General features: G+C 61.0%; 1 protein-coding gene across 1 annotated transcript; it reads left to right on the plus strand.

Moving 5' to 3' along the window:
* Positions 1 to 355: 355 nt before the first annotated feature.
* Positions 356 to 13,026, plus strand: C14H10orf143 (chromosome 14 C10orf143 homolog). Its single transcript, XM_060171085.1, has 4 exons — positions 356 to 483; positions 6,176 to 6,307; positions 6,378 to 6,440; positions 12,803 to 13,026. Exons 1-4 carry the CDS (start codon positions 415 to 417, stop codon positions 12,830 to 12,832), a joined length of 294 nt encoding a protein of 97 aa, XP_060027068.1. The 5' UTR covers positions 356 to 414; the 3' UTR covers positions 12,833 to 13,026.
* The last annotated feature ends 9,308 nt before the right edge of the window (positions 13,027 to 22,334 follow it).

Genomic DNA, 22,334 nt, shown 5'->3' on the forward strand with positions numbered 1-22,334 from the left:
GCGGCCACACCCATGCTGATTGGCCGGCCGAGCCATCCATCGCCAGCCTCCAGGGTTCGATGACCAATCAGGAGAGAGAGGAGGTGGGTGCTGATCCCGCACATCTCGAGTCGGTGGTCAAAAGTTGCATGACCTCCAAAAAGCAGGTCCCGGGACCCCCGACGCCGACTTGGGGGCAGAAGAAGTGCCAGGGCGGCCACTCGCTGCGTCCTGGAGCGGCCGGCCGCCGCCGCCTCCGCGCTCGGACCCGATCTCCGCACCGCAGCCAGCGGCCCGAGCCGCGGAGCCTGAAAATCCCGCCCCCGCCTCCCATTGGCTCGCGCGGAGCACGTGGCGCGGGGAGGGCGTGGACTTGGCGTGCTCCCACAGGTCATTGGCTCTCGGGGTCACGTGGCGGACTTGGGCTTCGGGCCGATGGACACCCTGCTGTTGGGCCGCTGGCGACGGCGGAAGCCGGAGGAGCTGCAGCTTCCGGGGGACGCGGTGAGCTCTCGGGGGCTGGGGGCGGGAGGGCGGCGTCCCCGACCTCTGGGGCGCGTCAGTCCCGCCCCGGAGAACGCGGGAGCGCGCCGGGGAACCGGAGGGAGGGGGCGGAGCCAGGCCAGGGGCGTGGCCAGCAGCACGTGACACGCGGGGCCGGAGCCGGTGGGTGGGGCGCCGGGTGGGCGTGGCGTCGTCGGACCCGCCCTCCGCCCCGGGTCGCGCCTGCGCAGTGCTGCCCCCGCAGGCCGGTCTGCAGCGGGTGGGTGTCCGGGGCTGCCCTGGTGGGGGCGGCGGGCGCGCTGGGGCCCTGTGTCTGCAGTGCCCCGGGGCGGCAGCGGGCAGACGGGGCTGTGCCGGGTGCGTGGTGGGGGAGGGCGGCCTGTGGCCAGGAGTGGCGGGCGCGGGCGCGGGCGGGGAGCTGGGCAGCAGGGTGCCTCTGCCTGCTGTTCCCCCAAGGGGCCTGGCACCTCCCTGACACCCACTTGCATAACCATTATGCTGTCTACCGCGCCCTGTAGCCGCCTTCCTGCAGTATCTGCACAGCTCGGAGGCTCTGGCTTTGCACGAGCTGCACGGCCGTCCCCGCTGTCCCCGCCTGTCCCTGCTCCCTGCCCCCTGCCCCCTGCGGCAGCACCCACTCCCAGGTGCCGGGCACCGAGGGTCCGGGGCCTGACAAGCTGCAGTGTGGGGTCGGTCCGGGCTGGTGAGACGGGGCCCTGCCATCACCAGTGGCTTCAGCCCGCGTTTGTCCTCCCCCTGGGGTCAGCGTTTCTCTCGCGTGACAGCAGGGTGACAAGCCCAGTCTGGCCTCCACGAGCTCACCCTGTGGCTCTGGCTGGGACGGGGTCCGAGGGACAGGGACAAGGAGCTGGGACAGGCCTGAGGGGGAGGAGGTGTGTTGGGAGCAGCTGCAGGCTGGGGGTTGGTCCCTGGGGTGCCGGCAGTGCTGCTGCCCAAAGGCCGTAGCCGCAGGGCTCGCTGGACGGCGGTTGCATGTAGCCACACCCTACCTGGACGGCACAGCAACTTGGCCCTGCCACATATGGGGAGACTGAGGCACACAGCAGTTCACCTGTTGGCCTGCTTGCCTGGGAGTACTCGGCTTGCCGAGGGGGTACTCAGCCGGCCCAGGGGTACTCAGCTGGCCCGGGGGTACTCAGCTTGCCCAGGGGTACTCACCTGGCCCCGGGGGTACTCACCTGGCCCCGGGGGTACTCCGCTGGCCCGGGGGTACTCAGCTGGCCCGGGGGTACTCCGCTTGCCCGGGGGTACTCAGCTAGCCCGGGGATACTCAGCTGGCCCAGGGGTACTCAGCTGGCCCGGGGGTACTCAGCTGGCCCGGGGGTACTCAGCTGACCCAGGGGTACTCAGCTGACCCGGGGGTACTCAGCTAGCCCTGGGGGTACTCAGCTGGCCCGGGGGTTCTCAGCTTGCCCGGGGGTACTCAGCTGGCCGGTGTACTCAGCTGGCCCGGGGGTACTCAGCTTGCCCTGGGGGTACTCAGCTGGCCGGTGTACTCAGCTGGCCCAGGGGTACTCAGCTCGCCCGGGGGTTCTCCGCTTGCCCGGGGGTACTCAGCTAGCCCGGGGATACTCAGCTGGCCCAGGGGTACTCAGCTGGCCCAGGGGTACTCAGCTGGCCCGGGGGTACTCAGCTGGCCCAGGGGTACTCAGCTGGCCCAGGGGTACTCAGCTGGCCCGGGGGTACTCAGCTGGCCCAGGGGTACTCAGCTGGCCCAGGGGTACTCAGCTGGCCCGGGGGTACTCAGCTGGCCCAGGGGTACTCAGCTGGCCCGGGGGTACTCAGCTGGCCCGGGGGTACTCAGCTGGCCCAGGGGTACTCAGCTGGCCCGGGGGTTCTCAGCTTGCCCGGGGGTACTCAGCTGGCCCCAGGGTACTCAGCTTGCCCAGGGACAGATGGAGTCTTTTGTTTCCTGCAGCACCAGGCCTGTGCATGATTCCTCCACTCCTGGATGGGCCAACTCTTCATTTTTGTTGCCTCCAGGCTTATCACTGGGGCTCGGTGCCTGCCCTGTGATTCCACTGCTCCTTGAGGCCATTTTCCCCCATTTTATTGCCTTTATAGCCATTGCTGTTGTTGTTGCCAGACAGGACAGAGAGAAATGGAGAGAGATGGGGAAGACAGAGACGGGGAGAGAAAGACAGACACCTGCAGACCTGCTTCACCGCCTGTGAAGCGAATCCCCTGCAGGTGGGGTGCTGGGGGCTCAAAGCTGGATCCTCGTGCTGGTCCTTGTGCTTTGTGCCACCTGCGCTGAACCTGCTGCGCTACTGCCCAGCACCTGGGCCTACTCTTTAGGCAGAGAGACAACACAGCCCTGGAGCTTCCTGTGTGGGGCCTGGGCCTCACGTGGCATGAAGGCCTGCGCCCTCCCAGATGAGCTGGCACTCGGCCCAGTGCCAGGTCTTTTTTTTTATTTGTTTGTTATTCCTTTTTTAATGTGTGACTGTAATGGTTACAAGTTTGTAGATTGCACCCACCACCCTTCTGTGCCCCCACCCTCCTGCCTCCCAAAGTTCACCACCAGAGTTCTCACAAAGTCTTAGAAACAGTTTGCTTGCATCTGTTTTTTTGTTTATTTGTTTTGCAAGTTCATGTGAATCAGATCTCTAGACTCCGCATGTGAGTGAAACCACCTGGCACTTGTCTTTCATTTCTTTGCTTATTTCTCTAGCCACAGTCACCTCCAGTTCTGTCGGGAAATTGTGAGGATGTGGTTGAGCTGGGCAGGGCTTGACTTGAGGGGACATCCATCCTCTCGTCTTATCAGACTTATTATCTACACAATCATTGTTTTGCCTGACAGATCCCCACCCATTCCATCCCTTTGATCTGTCTTCTTTCTACCTCAAGACCCTCCCTGCCTGCAGGGTAACATTAATCCCACCAGTTAAAACCTTTGCAACAGTTGCTAAGGAAGTTCCTACCTTCCCAGCTCCCTTTTGCCTTTCTCCACCCCTTTCCTAGCCATTTCCGTTTCCGACTTGCCACTTCCGGGTCTGCCCTTTAAAAGCCTGGGCTCTCTGATCAATAAAGACATTGCATTGCCTTGCCACCATGAGCTTGGCTCCTGGGTCATCTCCCTCGAGTCACTGAGTGAGTAGCAGCCCAGGCTGGCTCCGGTCGAGTTCTCTCCAACCCAGAGAGCACGCGCCCGGGAAGAGGTACCCCCACGCTAGCCGGCACAGTTCCATCCATTTTTGTCCCAAAGGACACAATGTTATCTTTTTTTGATGGCAGAGTAGTATTCCATGGAGTACACACCCCATAACATCTTTATCCAGTCATCTGTGGGCGGGCATCTAGGCTCCACCCGCTCTGGCTGCCGTGACTGGCGCAGCCGTGGGCATGGAGGGGCACGTGCCCCCTGGATGAATGCCCGGGAGCAGGCTGCCGGCTCACACCTACGTGCTTATTTGCTGAAGACTCTTCGCACAGTCTTCCAAAGGGGCTGCCCCAGTTTGCAGCCCTCCAGCACTGCCCCCTTTCTGTCCGCAGCCTTGCCAGGCATCAGGCCTCAAGCCCTGGTGTCGTCCGCCCCCCGAGCCTGTCTGGGCTGAACCGCTGCCCGCGGGGGTCTCGAGGAAGCAGCCCAGTGACCCAGCACTCCTGCTTCTCAGTGTTTTGCGTCGTCTCTGTTCTCTGCTTCGTAAAGGCTGGGGCCGTGTTGTCTGCCGCATATGTTAAGAGCATTGGATCTTTGTAGTGGACTACGGCTTCTGAGAGAAAGAGGCCGGCACCTGCTGTGCGGGGGGTCAGACCCGGGGCCCCAAGCGTCCAGGTCCTGTGTCTGTCCTGAGCTCTCTCCCAGCACCAGCCGATTGAGGAGTGTCCCCCACTGGCCTGGAGCCGGGCTTGCCAGTGAGGGGAAGGGCTCCGTGCGTGCAGGGAAGGGAGGTAGGGTTCCTCCTCTCCCCTCTCCTCTCTCTGCGTGCCACCAGCCCCTCTCTGATATTTCCTTTAGTTATTTACTCTGGACAGAGACAGAGAGAAATTGAGGGGGGAGGAGGGGACAGACAAGGAGAGGCAGAGTCACCTGCAGCCCTGCTTCACCACCCACGAAGCTTTGCCCTTGCAGGTGGGGACCCGGGGCTTGAACCCGGCTCCTTGTGTACAGCAATGTGTGCACTTAACCAGGCGCACCACCGCTTTTAGAAGCATCACGGAGAATGCATACTTCACTCGCCGTGAGTGAGGACCTGGGTTCGAGGCTGGCACTGCTTGGAAGCACCAGCTCGATCTTTATGAATGGGGGCATCCTGTGCTGTCTCTCCTGCTCAGTCTCTCTCCCCCGTCTCCCTCTCCATCTCTTCCTGAAGGGTCCCCTGGGAGCAGCGGTGTCCGCAGGTTCGAAGCCTCGGCGCCAAGTAAAAGCACTAAATGCAGACCAACACCCGGGGGCAGTCGCGGCGAAGGTTTGTGGGCGACTGGGGTCAGGAGCCGCCCGTAAGAGCCGTAGGGCCGCGGACTCGTCTGGGACCCAGGCTGGCACTGGCGAGGGGTGGTACTGGCCTCCTGTCAGCAGGCACGCTGCCCAGGTGCCTTGTCCCCCACCCCGGAGGGTTCTGGGAGCAGCTGTTCCAGAGGCCGAGCGCCCGCTCCCCCGGGGGGGCAGACTGGCCCTGTGAGTGGCCCGGGGGAAACTGGGGTCCTTGGGACCCGGGGCCAGTCACCTGCCCGTGGCTCACGGCCCATCAGCAAGGCTGTGTCTCCGCCCCACACAGCATGTGCTCACCCGACTGACTTCTCAGGCAAGACGTCCAGCGTCTGTCCATGTCGAGCGTCTGCCCGTGTCCAGCGTCTGTCCATGTGCAGTGTCTGTGTCCAGTGTCTGCCCGTGTCTAGCGTCTGCCCGTGTCCAGTGTCTGCCCATGTCTAGCATCTGTCCATGTGCAGTGTCTGTGTTCAGCGTCTGTCCATGTATAGTGTCTGTGTCCAGTGTCTAGTGTCTGTGTCCAGTGTCTGTCCATGTCCAGTGTCTGCCCATGTCTAGCGTCTGCCTGTGTCCAGTGTCTGTCCATGTGCAGTGTCTGTGTCCAGCGTCTGCCCATGTCTAGCGTCTGCCTGTGTCCAGTGTCTGTCCATGTGCAGTGTCTGTGTCCAGCGTCTGCCCATGTCTAGCGTCTATGTCCAATGTCTGTGTATGTCCAACATCTGTCCATGTCGAGTGTCTGTCCATGTCCAGTGTTTGTCTATGTCCAGCATATGGCTGTGTCCAGCGTCTATCTGTGTCCAGCATCTGTCTGTGTCCAGCGTCTGTCTGTGTCCAGCGTCTGTGTCCAGCATCTGTCTGTGTCCAGCGTCTGTCTGTGTCCAGCATCTCTCCGTGTCCAGCATCTGTCCGTGTCCAGCGTCTGTCTGTGTCCAGCATCTGTGTCCAGCGTCTGCCCATGTCCAGCGTCTGTCCGTGTCCAGCGCCAGCAGGGCAGCCCAGTACTTTTCTGGCTTCCGCCCAGGATGGCCTCCAGTGACCTTTCAGACCTAGGAAGCCCAGCAGTGTCAGCGCTGGGAGTCATGAGACTGAGCGGGACTGACGGTGGTTCCTGAAGGATCCAGGACATGTCCCCTCACCCCACGGGGCTCTGTGCGCCCCGGAAGTTCCCAGAAGGCAAACCCGAGCAGCCTGCTTCCCGCTGTACGAGCCAGCTGACCTGGGCGTCCTTTGTTTCAGAAGCGAGCGTGCAGGCGGCCGGACGGGGCCACCCCCCCATGGGACTGTCCGCAGGTGACCTGGAGCCCCGAGGAGAAGCACGGCCACCCGGCCCCGAGACCGGAGAGTAACGGGGGCCTGGCTCGCTCGGGGGTAGGTCTCCGCGCCCCACCCGTCAGCTGGGTGACCCCGCGGTGTGTCCTCATGTGTGATCTGCCCACAGGCCCTCGGGAGCGGCGGAGGGAGCCCGGCCCAGCCCTGCCCCCGATGCCTGGCTGGTGAATCTGTAAGTGCCTGGGCCTTCCTGTGGGACCTACAGCCTGCCCCTCATTGCCCACCCGGGGCCGCGTGTCCTGTGGGACCTACAGCCCTGCCCTCACTGCCCACCTGGGGGCCGCGTGTCCTGTGGGGCCTACAGCCCTCCCCTCACTGCCCACCCGGGAGTCTTCCTGTGAGACCTACAGCCTTCCCCTCACTGCCCACCCGGGGGCCGCGTGTCCTGTGGGACCTACAGCCCTGCCCTCACTGCCCACCCAGGGGCCGTGTGTCCTGTGGGACCTACAGCCCTGCCCTCACTGCCCACCCGGGGGCCGCGTGTCCTGTGGGACCTACAGCCCTGCCCTCACTGCCCACCCGGGGGCCGCGTGTCCTGTGGGACCTACAGCCCTGCCCTCACTGCCCACCCGGGGGCCGCGTGTCCTGTGGGGCCTACAGCCCTCCCCTCACTGCCCACCCGGGAGTCTTCCTGTGAGACCTACAGCCCTGCCCCTCACTCCCCACCCGGGGGTCTTCCTGTGAGACCTACAGCCTTCCCCTCACTGCCCACCCGGGGGCCGCATGTCCTGTGGGACCTACAGCCCTGCCCTCACTGCCCACCCAGGGGCCGCGTGTCCTGTGGGACCTACAGCCCTGCCCTCACTGCCCACCCGGGGGCCGCGTGTCCTGTGGGACCTACAGCCCTGCCCTCACTGCCCACCCAGGGGCCGCGTGTCCTGTGTAACCTACAGCCCTGCCCTCACTGCCCACCCAGGGGCCTTCCTGTGGGACCTACAGCCCTGCCCTCACTGCCCACCCGGGAGTCTGTCTGTGGGACCTACAGCCCTGCCCCTCACTGCCCACCCGGGGCCGCGTGTCCTTTGTAACCTACAGCCCTGCCGTCACTGCCCACCCGGGGGCCGCGTGTCCTGTGTAACCTACAGCCCTGCCCTCACTGCCCACCCGGGGGTCTTCCTGTGGGACCTACAGCCCTGCCCTCACTGCCCACCCGGGGGCCGCGTGTCCTGTGGGGCCTACAGCCCTGCCCCTCACTCCCCACCCGGGAGTCTGTCTGTGGGACCTACAGCCCTGCCCCTCACTGCCCACCCGGGGCCGCGTGTCCTGTGTAACCTACAGCCCTGCCGTCACTGCCCACCCGGGGGCCGCGTGTCCTGTGTAACCTACAGCCCTGCCCTCACTGCCCACCCGGGGGCCTTCCTGTGGGACCTAAAGCCCTGCCCTCACTGCCCACCCGGGGGCCGCATGTCCTGTGGGACCTACAGCCCTGCCCCTCACTGCTCACCCGGGGGTCTTCCTGTGGGACCTACAGCCCTGCCCCTCACTGCTCACCCAGGGGCCGCGTGTCCAGTGAGCAGGGGCCGGGGAGAGCCGTCCCATGGGGCTTTTCCTGCCTTCTGCCAGGGCCAAGGGCAGGGGGCACAGCGGGACGTGGGAATACTGGGTGAATGCAGGCCCCTCAGAGCAGGCTCAGGAGGGCGGGTGGCTCAGCGGGCAGGGCACACATCTTCCTGCTGGTGAGGCCCCGAGTTCAAGCCCCAGCCCCACATGGGAGCCCCCGGATGACAGTGGGGAGGAGCCGTGCTCTCTGTCTGTCTCTCTTTCTGTCTGTCTCCTGCCCCCTGAGTAAGTGCAGTAGACAGTGGGCCAGGGAGGCCGCCTGGTGGTGTCATATGCCATGAGGCCCAGAGCAAGTGTGGGGGGAGACGGCCACCCCGTCATCCTGCCATCCTGCCACCCCGCCATGAATGACCGTTCTGAGGAGCGCTGGCCGCCATGGATTCTGCAAACAGGAAGCAGTGTAGCGCCACGTAGACCTTCGGCTTTGCCACCGCGACTCTCACCGCCCTCAGACCTGAGGCAGAGAGGGGGGCCCGTGGGGCAGGTGGGGTGGGGCTGCCTCTGGCTCGCGTTGACTCCGGGGGCGAATCTCTGGCAGCCTCTGCGACTCCCGCCCCTCTGTCCAGACGTCAGGACCCGCTCGGGCCTACGCCGAGGGACATGCTTATTTATTATTTCCTCGGGGACATGCTTGCTCCCCGCCCGCAGGGGAGGCTTGGGTAGTGTGAAGCAGGGCTGCAGCTGCCTGCCTCCTCTCTCCCTCCCCATTCTCTCTCAACCTGTCTCTATCCAAAACAAAGATGTCTTTAAAAAAACCACCTCTTAGGGACTCGGGCGGCAGCGCAGCGGGATAAGCGCAGGTGGTGCAAAGCGCAGGGACCGGCATAACGATCCCGGTTCGAGCCCCCGGCTCCCCACCTGCAGGGGAGTCACTTCACAGGCGGTGAAGCAGGTCTGCAGGTGTCTCCCCTCTCTGTCTTCCCCTCCTCTCTCCATTTCTCTCTGTCTATCCAACAACGATGACAGCAACAACAATAATAAAACAACAGGCAACAAAAGGGAAAATAAATAGTAATAGAATAAAAATAAATCAACCACCTTTTATATTTATGTATGGATTCCCTTTTGTTGCTCTTGTTTTATTGTTGTTGTTGATGATGTCGTCGTTGTTGGATAGGACAGAGAGAAATGGAGAGAGGAGGGGAAGACAGAGAAGAGGAGAGAAAGACAGACACCTGCAGACCTGCTTCACCGCCTGTGAAGCGACTCCCCTGCAGGTGGGGAGCCGGGGGCTCGAACCGGGATCCTTACGCCGGTCCTTGCGCTTTGCGCCACGTGCGCTTAACCTGCTGTGCCACCGCCCGGCTCCCATAAACCATCTTTTAGAACCTTCCATGCGGGAGCAGCAGTGTGCGTGGCTGGTTCCGCCCTGGGAAGCTGATGGAGCTGTGGGATTTGCCTCTGCCAAGCGAGAGTAGATGCCTGGGGTCGGGTCCCGCCGGCGGCCGGGAGCTCCGGGGCTAGGCCGAGCTGGCCTCCGGCCTGAGACCGCTCACCCCGAGGGAACCCTGCTCATCTGGGGCCCCCACGAGCCTGTAAGCACAGCCCCCTTCACACTTGCTCCGGGAGGCGTGCCTCCCGGTCCCCATGCCCAATGTCGTGACTGTCAAGACACGCCGGGCACACCCACACGCAGGCCGGGACACTCACCGTCAGGGACTCTGCCCCTTCTGAGCCAGTGCTGGGGACCAGCCGGCGGCCCTGCATCAGCCCTCTAACCTCGCTTGGACCCGCCGCTGCAGAGCCCAGGTGCCTGTGCTCTGTCCTGCTTGGAGGACTGAGCTCGGGCACGCAGGGGGGAGCAGTGGCCGCATAGCTGTGCGTCCTCTGCCCACGCTGTCTGCCCGGCGGCACCTGTGTGGCGGGGCTGCCCCCCTCCGAGCCCCCCCCCCCGACCCTCCCCGGCTTCCGGGAAGGGGATCTGCGGCCCAGAGCCACACACGCGTGGCGTGTCGGCACATCACTGGCCCTGTGACGCCTCTCTCATTTAAATTTCAGAAAACGCCAGGTCCCGGTTAGTCGTAGTTCTTCTCAGTAAGCTCTCGCCAGGCCTGGGCGGCCCAGTATTTGCACCCTCTCTTTCTGAAAGTCTTATGTAAATAAAGCTCGGAACGCGGATCTGGGGAGTCGCGCCTCCCGCTATTTGAACAGCCTCCGGCCCCGTACGTCTTCTTCTAATAACCTAGCTGGTTTCCCTCCTAAGCTTTTCAAATCATAAGACGCTATTTTTGTATTCAGCGCACCGAGAGGTTCAGAGTTAAATAAAAAGCAAACAGTATTTTTAGCAATGCGGGTCCCAGGGAACGGCGCTTAAGCGTGGATCACCGCCAAGGATGGCAAAGGGAATTCCAGAAAACTTCATTAGCCGCGAGGCTCCATTCCGGGGCTCCTCCCCGGGGCCCAGGCTGCAGCCCGGCCACAGAGACGAGCGGGCCATGGCTTTATTTCTGCTCCTTCACCTTTTCCTGCGGTGCCCGGGCCTGTCCCGCGTGCTGCTCTGCCCCCCTCACCCCTGCCCAGCTGACCCTACTCAGACCCAGAGAGACAGGGAGGGAGGGAGGGAGAGGGGCCAGTGGAGGAGAGACACCACAGCATGCCTCCACTGCCCGCGGAGCTTCCTCTGCTGCTGGACTCGAACCCAGGGCCCAGTAAGGCTACAGAGGCTGTGAGGGTGGCCGCCAGGAGCCTGGCATGTTCTCACCTGGGCCCTCCATGGGGCGTCAGCCCACCCGTGCAGTAGCCCTGCCCCCCTGAGCTCGGCCCCAGCCTGGCACTGGCCTTCCTGCTGTCCGTCCGTCCGTCTGTTCGTCCGGTTCACGCCTGGTTTCTCTGCAGCCTCACGGCTCGTGACCCTGCCCAGGGCCTCCACCTCCCTCTCTCTAGCCTGACTCGGAGTGCCTGCACCCTCCTGTCCTGGGCTCCTGTCCCGGTGGGCAGCCTCCTGGATGCCCTCGCCTTGCCCTCTGTCTGAGGAAGGGCCGCCATTGCTGTGTGGGTGAACGGGCAGGGTCCCACTAGGAACGCTACGGCTCTCTTTCCCCTCAGATCGATGAGATCATGACCTGTGGGGCGTGAACGGGGTCTTGGTGTGCCCGGGGCCGGTGGGTGACCTGGCTGGCCAGTTGCACTCGGAGGCAGGAGACACCTTGGCGCCATACCACCAGCCGCAGAGCTGCCCGGTGCCATGTGCGGTGCCCCCGTGTGACTCTGGGACTCGAACCCTGAGCCGCAGAGCTGCCCGGTGCCACGTGCGGTGCCCCCGTGTGACTCCGGGACTCGAACCCTGAGCCGCAGAGCTGCCTGGTGCCATGTGTGGTGCTCCCGTGTGACTCCGGGGCTCGAACCCTGGGCCACGGAGCTGCCCGGTGCCGTGTGCGGTGCCACCGTGTGACTCTGGGGCTCGAACCCTGGGCCACAAGTGTGGTAGTCTGTGTGCAGGCATGTGCATCCTGAGCCGCTTCCCTGCCCCCGGGGTCCTGCCCGGCTCCTGTGGCGGGCTCTCCCACACAAAGAGGAGGCCAGAGACAGGACCCCTGCCCCCATGTCTGCCAGCTGGGCGCCTGGCATCAGGGACCCCACGCCCAGCAGCCCCACGCCTACCAGACTGTCCCTCACCAATGGCCACATGCGCTGGGGAGGAGGGTGAGCGTGTGAGTGTGTGTGTGTGTGAATGTGTGTGTGAGTGTGTGTGAGTGAGTGTGTGTGAATGTGTGTGAGTGTGTGAATGTGTGTGTGTGTGAGTGAGTGTGAGTGTGTGAGTGTGTGTGTGTGAGTGTGTGTGTGAATGTGTGTGAGTGTGTGTGTGTGTGTGTGAATGTGTGTGAGTGTGTGTGAGAGTGAGTGTGAATGTGTGTGAGTGTGAGTGTGTGTGAGTGAGTGTGAGTGTGTGTGTGTGTGTGAGTGTGTGTGTGAGTGTGTGTATGAGTGTGAGTGTGTGTGTGTGAGTGTGTGTGAGTGAGTGTGTGAGTGTGAGAGTGAGTGTGAGTGAGTGTGTGAGTGTGTGAGCATGTGAGTGAGTGTGTGTGAGTGTGTGTGAATGAGTGTGTGAGTGTGTGTGTGTGAGTGTGTGTGAATGAGTGTGTGTGTGTGTGTGAGTGTGTGTGTGAATGTGTGTGTGTGTGAATGTGTGAGTGTGAATGTGAGTGAGTGAGTGAGTGAGTGTGTGTGTGAAATCACTTTAAAAATTTTTTATTTTATTTATTTTATTTTTGGCTAGGACAGAAATTGAGAGGGGAGAGGAGATAGGGAGGGAGGGACGCTTGCAGCCCTGCTTCACTGCTTGTGAAGTGTCCCCTCTGTAAGTGGGGAGCAGGGGCTTGAACCTGGATCCTTGTACTTCATACTCTGTGCTCTTAACCTAGTCCTCCACTGCCCAGACCCCAAATCACTTTTTTTAAACATTCTTTTATTATTATTATTATTGGATAGAGGCAGAGAGAAATTGAGAGGGGAAAGGGAGATAGAGAGGGAGAGACAGAGAGAGAGAGACACACACCTGCAGCCCTGCTTCACTCGTGAAACTTTCCCCCTGCAGATGGGGGACGGGGCCTTGATCCCAGGTCCTTGTGCACTGCAATGTGAGCATTTTACCAGACACTCCCCCACCTGGCCCCCTTTTTTCTCTCTTTGCCTCCAGGGTTATTGCTGGGGCTCAGTGCCTGCACCACGAGTTCACTTTTCCTCTTTGTTGCCCTTGTTCTTTTAATGTTGTTGTGGTTATTATTTTTGTTGTGATGGATAGGACAGGGAGAAATAGAGGAGGGGAAGACAGAGAGGGGGAGAGATAGACAGACACCTGCAGACCTGCTTCACCGCCTGGGAAGCGACTCTCCTGCAGGTGGGGAGCCGGGGGCTCGAACCGGGAGCCTTACGCTTTGCGCCATGTGCGCTTAACCCGCGGCGCTACCGCCCGACCCCCCTTCTCTAACCAGTCTAGCGGATGCAGCCCGAGTGAGCCGCACCCTCTCGTTGCAGGGACACTTCAGCCACGCGGAGACCCGGTAGAAGGTGCCGTGGGGAGAGGAGCCGCCGGCGAGGGCAGTCCGGGGACTGCAGTGTCCGCCTCCCGGGGGTGCGGTCCTGACTGTTTGGCCACCTCAGGCCTCCCCCTCTCCTGCCTCACGCCCCCTCGCTCTGTGTGTGGGGAGCACTCGCCCTTTTTAATAAAAAGACCTATTTTTGTATGTAAGGTGGCGTCAGACTGTGAGTGGCGTTTTAATCACCGGGTCCCCTTCTCGTGTGTGACCCCCCAGCGGAAGCTCCCAGAATCCCGTTACAGTGATGAGGAGACGTCTCTGTTTCTCTCGGGCGTCTGACCGTGGAGCGGGCCATGGCAGTCCTGGTTCTGGAAGGTCCAGGAGCTGCCTGGCCTAGCGCACAGGGTTCTGGGAGACCCGGGGGGACCTGGGCTCTGGGGTCTCTTCCCAGATGCTGCACTCGCATTCGGGTTTACCCAGGGGCTCCCAGGCCAGGAGGATGGTGGTGTGGCAATCCAGGAGGGCTTCATGTAGGAGGAGGGCGCAGAGGAGGGGGTGTGCATGCCCCTCTGAGAGGGGTGTGGTCCCAGGCTGTGCTGTGGAGACGGGAGGAGAAGAGACGTGCGTCTGAGTCCTGATGTGGACGAGGGGCTGGGACTCGGGATGGAGTGCAGGCCTCACGGAGGGAGTGTGAACGCCAACGCCCACAGGAGCACCGTGGACAGCTGCAGGGCCTCCCTCTTGTCTGTCTGTCTGTTTCTCTAGTCATAGCCACTGAAAGGGCTGGAGAGGTAGCCCGGTGGGCAGAGCACGTGCTCTGCCAGGCATGTGGCCCGGGCTCGAACCCTGGCACAGCGATCAGGCCCGTGGCCTCAAGAGAAGCTCCACACAGGTGTCTCTCCCTCCCTGCCTGTCTGTGTCTGTCTCAGGAAAGGCAGCCCTGGTGCTGGGCTCGCAGGGTCCTGGTCAGCAGGCAGTGAGCACCCGGGCACTGCCCTGACTTGCTGGCGGCCTGTCCTGCCTCCCGAGCACAGTCCTGATGCCCGTGGCACCCACACGTGCAGCCGGGCTCCCTGGGGACAGTCCTGCCTGCCCACCCCCTACGGTGTCAGCCCACAGGGGCACACTGGCCTCGGTGTGGGTGACCCTGGTGACATTGTGGTGTGGCTGGGCATGGTGCCCGTGGGCTGACCCTTCCTGTCTGTGTCCTCCTTTGGAGCCCCCCCACCACACACAGAGCAGTTTCTGGAGTAAAGTTCTGGGTGTCCAATTGGGGTGTGTGTTTCTGACCTTCCCAGTTGCTGTGCTGGGCCATGCGATTTCACCCCCATGGGGGTCAGTGGCATTGGGCAGGGCCGGCAGGGTCCATCCAGACTCCTGAAGCCTGGACTCTTGCCCATTCCCAGTCCTGTGGGCCTGGCTCCTTGCTCCTGGGGCGGGGAGAGGTGAGGCTGTGTAGAACGAGGTGCCCTCCCCCAGCATGGCCTCTGGAGCCTGAGGAGGGGGAGACCTCACCCCGGCGTGTTACCCTCTGACTCAGGATGGTCCCCTGTCCAGCTGTCCAGCAGGGGCCTGTGGGGGTGGCCCCAAGGACAGACTGGTTCCTGCTTCCTAGCCCAGCACCCAGTTTGCAAAAGGCTCCCTGGCTCAGCTCCCGCCCCGGGGGACACTCTTGGCTCCCCAGACTCGCAGGGCTGGCTAGGGCGGGGGTCTGGCGGCTGGGATCCTGGGTCCAGCCTCTGAGTCCTGCGTCTGTGGTCACCCAGGATGTGGTGCCCGGCTGGAGTCCCCACTCGGGCCCCGCGCCAGCCCGGGACAAGGGAGCGCTCACGGTCTGAGGTGCCCAGAGATGGGGTACAGCCTCCTGCTGCCAGAGAGCCAGGGTCCCCGGGGCCACTCCCTGCCCCCACCCCGTCCAGGCCAGCACAGCTGCTCTTGGCGACGGCAGGTTGGCGAGGCCACGGTCCCCAGTAGGCTGTGTGAGAGTTTCAGCAGCGAGCACGTTGCAGCTTGTGACCCAGGGAAGCGGCCAGGCCGGGCCAGGCTGTGGTCACTGGGTGTCCGGGCCTGTCCCTCCATCCAGAGCCGAGGGGGCTGTCCCAGGTGGGCTGGCATACCCGGTCCCAGCTCTCCCTGGGTCCCAGTCCTCCCCGCCTGCTGGACCCCGCCTGCTGGACCCTGCCCCGAGTCAGCATCCCTCACACCTCCCTGGGAGGCTGGTGCTGAGAGTAGCGGCGGGCTCGGGGGCTGAGCTCTGGGCTGCGTGGACTGGCGGCAGGGCCGGAGATGAGGCACCTGCTGGAGCGCACACTTGGCCAGGGACCCTGCGTCCAGCCCCTGCGCAGAGGGGAGGCACCATCAGGACCCCAGGGGAAGTTCCCCGAGCGGTGGTGCGGTGCTGCGGTCTCTCCTCTCCCTCCCCTTCTCCGTCTCCTGAAATGAGAGGTGGAACAGGCCGCCCGGAGCGCCGGGATCGTGCCGGCCAAGACCTCGGTGGCGGGCGACACGGAGACGGTCAGCCAGGCAGTCTGGCCAAGCAGCGCCTGGACACTCCCCAGAACACGGGGTCCGGCCCTCATGTCTGCCCTTCTGCCCGCCATTGGCGCCAGGCAGAGCCCAATCAACGAAACTGCTTCCCGTGCCCCTGAGACCACAGCCAAGCACAGTCTGGGACCAAGAGTCAGAGGCCAAGCAGACCTTGACCGCGGTGTGGGGACGCCCCGGCCAGGAGCGACAGCCCAGCTCGGACCTCTCGTGGGGCTGTCCCTGCCGTCTCCCCCAGTGAGTGGTCCCCGCCCCCCATAAACCACGTGCAGCGGGGACTGGCCCCACAAAGCCTGCAAGGGTGCAGAACCAGGACCTGGGCCAGTGGCTGCCCCCCCACCGCCAGATACCACCGCCTGCTTCCCTGGGCCCCACGCCACCCGCCACCCAGCCCCCCGTCACAGAAGAATTAAAGACAACATCTTCGCTGGGAAGCAATTGTGTGGGGTGGAAGTTCCTGGCCAGGCAAATAAATTGGATTTAAGTATATTACAGTCATAATCTTTCCCCGGGCTCTCCCGGTGCCGCTGAACAGGGAAGGATGAGAATGTCCTCGCAGGCGGGGGGCGACCTGGGGGCCCCGGCCGTACGGCCGGATTTTCAATAACCCGAGACAATCAAACAGGACCGTCCGGCCCGCCGCAATATGGCCCCAGTATAAAGAGCTTATCTGCTAATAAAACTCGGCGGCCGGCACCTGCTGGGCGGCGGCCCCCCAGAAGGACGCTCCGTGAAGATCAGGCGGGTTGGGGGGAATCACGGTGACACTCGGCCCCTTGTTGACCCCCGTCTGACAGTGGGCACCTGTGGGTCGGGGATTAATGTCTCCGCCTTGATTTCCTCGGGGCATTTTGTCCCTGTAATTGCCACCTTCCTGCTCTGACCCGCCCCGGGCTTGCTGGCCAAGGCCCCACACGTGGCCTGCCCTGTGTGCCCCTCATCTGTCACGGGTGACCGCCTGCCTGCCATGGGCATCCAGGATGCTCCTGGGACCTGGGACAGGGCCAGCTGTCCCCCCACGCCCCTCACCCCGGCTGTCCTGCCAGCCCCTGTCCCAGGATGTTTTCCCAGGATGCTCCCTGACCAGGTGGCCTGACACAGCTGTGGGTGCTCACCTGTGTGAGCTCACCTGGTAGAGTGCACACCCTGTCACGTGGGAGGCCATGGTTCCAGCAGCCTGTGGAAGCTCCAGGGCTGGTGCAGGATGGGGGATTGTGGTGCGTGATAGAGCGATGCAACGTGTCTTCGAACAGTGATGGGGCTTGCGCAGAACACTGGAAACAGACGCACCGCACCACGGCAGTGCCTGTGCTGGGGGTTATCCAAGAACAGAAAACACCAGTCTGGATCCAGGCAGCCCACCAGGCCTCACTGCTAGACTGGCACAGACGTGGGAGCAGCCAGGCCCAGGAACAGGGTGGTGCTCAAGACGGACAGGTGTGTGAGGCGACAGCCAGTGGAGTGAGGCCCTCAGTGTATGAGGCCCTGGTGTGTGAGGCCCTGGTGTGTGAGGCCCTGGTGTGTGAGGCCCTGGGTGTGTGAGGTCTTAGGTGTGTGAGAGCCTAGGTGTGCATTTCCCTAGGTGTGCAGGGCCCTGGGTGTGCATGGCCCTGGGTGTGCACGGCCCTGGGTGTGCACGGCCCTGGGAGTGCACGTCCCTGGGTGTGCATGGCCCTTGGAGTGCACGGCCCTGGGTGTGCATGGCCCTGGGTGTGCACGGCCCTGGGTGTGCATGGCCCTGGGTGTGCACGGCCCTGGGTGTGCACGGCCCTGGGTGTTCATGGCCCTGGGTGTGCATGGCCCTTGGTGTGCATGACCCTGGGTGTGCATGGCCCTGGGTGTGCACGGTCCTGGGTGTGCACGGCCCTGGGTGTGCACGGCCCTGGGTGTGCATGGCCCTGGGAGTTCATGGCCCTGTGTGTGCACGGCCCTGGGTGTGCATGGCCCTGGGTGTGCATGGCCCTGGCTGTGCATGTCCCTGGTTTGCATGGCCCTGGGTGTGCATGGCCCTGGGGGTGCATGGCCCTGGTTTGCATGGCTCTGGGGGTTCATGGCCCTGGGGCTGCACAGCCCTCGTTGTGCGTGGCCCTGGGTGTGCATGGCCCTGGGTGTGCATGGCCCTGGGTGTGCACGGCCCTGGTGTGCACAGCCCTGGTTCTGCGTGGCCCTGGGTGTGCATGTCCCTGGTTTGCATGGCCCTGGGTGTGCATGGCCCTGGGGGTGCATGGCCCTGGGTGTGCATGGCCCTGGGGGTGCATGGCCCTGGGGGTGCACAGCCCTCGTTGTGTGTGGCCCTGGGTGTGCATTGCCCTGGGGGTGCACGGCCCTCGTTGTGCGTGGCCCTGGGTGTGCATGGCCCTGGGTGTGCATGGCCCTGGCTGTGCACGGCCCTGGTGTGCACAGCCCTGGTTCTGCGTGGCCCTGGGTGTGCGTGGCCCTGGGTGTGCATGGCCCTGGGTGTGCATGACCCTGGGTGTGCACGGCCCTGGGAGTGTGCTTTTGGCCCCTGTTAACAAAGTCAACAAAGGTCACACAGGGCCTTTGTGACCTCATTGCACAGGCCTTACACGTTGTCACTGGTGTGCTTCTAAGTAGAGGAGAAGTCACAGCACAGAGACCAGCAGTGAGCAGGGAGGACACGGTGGGGAGGAGTCTGGGTAAAGCCCCAGAGAGACGTCTTAGGAGACAGGGAAGCCGCAGAGACGTGAGTTCGGGGCCTGTGGCAGACTGGGCACTGTGGCTTCTCTGCCTGTGGTCTAGGCATCCCGAGGAAGCCAATGCTGAGACTGGTCCACACCGCCAGTGCCCTGCTGCTCCTGGACGGAGCTGAGTCTTAGTCTCGGCTTCTCTGAACATCTTCCAGTCTGTCTTGAGTTCGGCAGGGCTCAGGCCTCCCAGATCTGTGATGTCTGAACAGAACTCGAGGGAACAAGTGGCCAGCTAACTACTGGACCTGCCTCTTGCCAGCCAAGTCGACACGCAGGACAAAGATGATCAAAGGTTCCTCCCAGGTCCGGCTCAGCCCTGGTCCACACTGGCTTTGGGGTAGACTCAGCAGTTTGGCTGAACTAAAGAATTCAACGTTGTTGGTAAGCTTCTAGTTCTGCTTCTGAGAGCCCTTCTGTTACAGTGCTTGGCGTTGTGGTCTATTTACATGGTCATTCTGTCACATTGGTTTGGTCTCACTCCCCCTGCCTCCGGGAGATTTTGGTTTAGTCTTTGCTGGTTTGTGCTCTTCACTTCTCCCCGCCCCCGATCCAACGTACTTACTACCTGGGTTCCTGATGCTGCCGCCAGAGAAGGATGCAGGACAGAATGGGGCTGTGATTAGATTAGATTAGTTTGTTGTACTGATTCCCTGCTCATCAATAAAGAAATACTGCTCTCCGCTCAGCCATGAGTCCCTGGTCGTGTCTGTCTCCCGCCCGCGAAGCCAGCCCGGTGAAAATGACACAACGTGGCGACATCTGGGTCCTCAGGGTGGAGGTAGTTTACATGGACCGTGTTCATCGCCAAGTGGAACCAAAGGTCGCTGTGCTCTGGGGATGACGTGGATCCAGGTGTCTCCCGTCGGCTGTGCCAGTGCACAGGGCTCCCCACAGGAAGACGTGACGCGGCTTCAAGGGGAAGAGCTGGTCGGCTGAGAATAATTCTAGTGGGTATAGATGTGGTCCCACGAGCTCAGCTCCCAGCCACGCAGACGTGCGAGCAGACTGCTGCTCTAACATCTCCCTCCCTCTCTCCCTCCCTCCCTCCCTCCCTCCCTTCTTCCCTCCCTCTCTCTCTCTCTTTCTCCCTCTCCCTCTCCTTCTCTCTCTTTCTCATTCGGAGGAAACACACAACAGTTTTAAGATGGCCTCAAAGTGTTGGAGTTAGGAACATGGACTTAAAGAGCATGTTATAACCATAGTGGGTGAAGTAAAGGAAAAATATTTGAACACTAAATGAAGACTTGAAAATTATTAGCTCCTCAGTGGAAATTATGAAAATCAGAACCAAATGGAAATTGTAGAACAAGACTGTGCGGAATGAAGCCAGCCTCAGAGTGGAGATAACGGGTGGGAGAAGGACTGTGTGGAATGAAGCCAGCATCAGAGTGGAGATAATGGGTGGGAGAAAGAGTGTGTGAATGAATGCACATGAGCTTTAGTGAGTCTGTGTCCGGAAATGTTAGAAGGAAAGAAAAAGGTTGAAAAAGAACTTAAAAAGTCTTTAGAGGGGCCGGTGGTGGTGCACCCGGCTATGTGCACACAGCACAAAGCACAAGGACCTGGGTTCGAGCCCCGGCTCCCCCCACCTGCAGGGGAGTCACTTCACAAGCAGTGAAGCAGGGCTGCAGGTGTCTCTCTTTCTCCCTCTCTGTCTTCCCCACTGTCAGGGTCCTGACGAGGACCCCGCTTCTCAATCTGACCGAGTCAGCTGACCCACTCTGTTGCGCATCAGAGGAGGGGGCCAAAGGGGTCAAATCAAGGGCAACAGGGGTGAGCACGCTGGGGGTCTTTCCCTGCAGATCGGATCGCGGCAAGAGATGAAACCAAGGATCCCCCAGGACGCTCTTTGCCTATGAACAGCATGTTTATTGTATGGCAAGCAAGGGTTTTTATAGGTTGGGGGAGGAACAGGGCGGCTATGGCCTAGCCTGACATGGTCAGGAATGTTAAGGGAGGAGGGGGCCGCTGGGGGTCTTCAGAGACAGTTACTTGTTTACACCATATATGGTCAGGAGAGCAGGAAACAGGAAATGGTGAGGGTCTTTCCAGTTCTTCTTCTTCTAGCATTTGCCCTTCTTCCGTAGCCAGTCAACAGCGTCAGGTTGAAAGCTGTCAGGAGCTGCTTGTTGCTGGCTTTGAAGGTGATTGGGATCCATGTGGATTCAGTCGGCTAGGAAGGATCGTCAGTTTCCCCAATGAATGGGGACTCACGGGATGCACCACGAGAAGGTCGATCCAATGTAACCTTAGCTCAGTGGGCCAACCAGTTTGAGAACAAGGAAGTGAACTGCTGTGCTGAGATAGAGAGGATGTGGGGCCCATGAGACTGACACGGGGACTAAACCTGGATAGCCAGGGCCTCCTGCTCTGCCGGGATAGCCTGAGGATGCTTCTTCCCGAGCCAGTGCTCTCTGGGCTGGAGAGAACTCAACTGGAGCCGATCTAGGCTGCTGCGTGGGAGAGGGATCAGGAACTCGTGCCGCACTAACTTCCGTAGGAGATACACTCTGGAACTCTCGGAGCCGGAAAGCAATTTCCAAGTGTCTTTAATCAGAAGAGCAGCTGTTTTTATACTCTCCAAGTAGGGTGGAAACAGGATGTGACATAGAGAGGGTGGAGAGAAAAGTGACTGGTGGGAGATCAGGGTGTGACAAGGAGGGGGCAGAGCAGGTGAGAATTCTACCACTAAACCACCAATGCCCTGGAGGGAGTGTGGTGCTTTATGTAAATGTAAAAGTGATTTATGTAAATAGACCAAAGCTTTGAATGGGATCAAACCAATCCCTATATAGGCATACCGGTGCTTGGTTAAGCAGAAGCCAGGGGGAGCTGGCAGACTACCCACCACTGCTCGACCCCGAGGTGGGGGAGACTGACGAGGGGGCTGTACTTTCAGGTACCCGTTTTTCCATAGTTGGTCCACACTGTCGTGCTCAGCCTCAGCCTCACAGTTCCCCACACCCCACCTCTCAATCTCTCTGACCAGTCCAATAAAATGGAGAAAACGACCTCCAGGAGCAGTGGATTCGTAGTGCTGGCACTGAGCCCCCAGAGAGAACTGTGGAGGCCAATGGAACCTGTGGGGAAATGTCAAAAGACCCAATAGAGATGCAATTTGAGTACATAGGAAAGAAGAACAGAAATAGAGCAGGAAAAACACTCAAATACATGACAAAAATGTTGCTAAGTTTGCTAAGTGAAACACATAGATCTGAGTTTTAGGGGCCTGGCAGAGGTGAACCGGTTAAGCACACATGGCACTAAGTGCAAGGACCTGCCCAAGGATCCCGGTTCAAGCCCCCAGGTCCCCACCTGCAGGGAGAAAGCTTCACAAGCAGTGAAGCAGGGCTGCAGGAGTCTCTCTCCCTCTCCATCTCTCCTCCCCTCTCAAATTCTGTCTGTGCTATTGAATACAAAGGGGAGAAAAAGATGTATTTAAAATCTGAGTTTCAAAAAAAATCTGAGTTTCAGGGAGTCGGGCGGTGGCGCAGCAGGTTAAGCGCAGGTGGCGCAAAGTACAAGGACCGGCGTAACGATCCAGGTTCGAGTCCCTGGCTCTCCACCTGCGGGGGAGTCGCTTCACAGGCGGTGAAGCAGGTCTGCAGGTGTCTGTCTTTCTCTCCCCCTCTCTGTCTTCCCCTCCTCTCTCCATTTCTCTCTCTCCTATCCAACAACAACGACATCAGTAACAACAACAATAAAAAAACAAGGACAACAAAAAGGGAATAAATAAATATTAAAAAAAAATATTGAGTTTCCAAAAGCTCAGTGAGCACTATACAGGATAAATAAAACCATGCTTTTAAAAAGATGTATTTATTGGGAGTTGGGCTGTAGCGCAGTGGGTTAAGCGCAGGTGGCACAAAGCACAAGGACTGGCATAAGGATCCCGGTTCGAACCCCGGCTCCCCACCTGCAAGGGAGTCGCTTCACAGGCGGTGAAGCAGGTCTGCAGGTGTCTGTCTTTCTCTCCCCCTCTCTGTCTTCCCCTCCTCTCTCCATTTCTCTCTGTCCTATCCAACAACGACAACAACAATAATAACTACAACAATAAAACAAGGGCAACAAAAGGGAATAAATAAATTAAATAAATATTTTAAAAAAAGATGTATTTATTTTTAACTTTTCTACCAGTGATCTAAAGGCTTCAGGGATTACAGGGAGGTTGCTCCACACTGCACCCCCCAGGAAAGCCCTACGCCAGCCCCTTCACACCGCCCCCACATCAGGGGTTAGCCACCGTTGTGCTCACAATGTCCTCAAGACAGTCCATGT

Source organism: Erinaceus europaeus, chromosome 14 (genome assembly GCF_950295315.1).
Source record: "Erinaceus europaeus chromosome 14, mEriEur2.1, whole genome shotgun sequence".
NCBI classification, from domain to species: Eukaryota; Metazoa; Chordata; class Mammalia; order Eulipotyphla; family Erinaceidae; genus Erinaceus; species Erinaceus europaeus.

Coding starts and splice junctions, on each gene's coding strand:
- C14H10orf143 (XM_060171085.1), top strand. CDS start 415: ATGGACACCCTGCTGTTGGGCCGCTGGCGACGGCGGAAGCCGGAGGAG. Junction 484..6,175: donor TGCAGCTTCCGGGGGACGCG/GTGAGCTCTCGG, acceptor CCTTTGTTTCAG/AAGCGAGCGTGCAGGCGGCC. Junction 6,308..6,377: donor GGGGCCTGGCTCGCTCGGGG/GTAGGTCTCCGC, acceptor ATCTGCCCACAG/GCCCTCGGGAGCGGCGGAGG.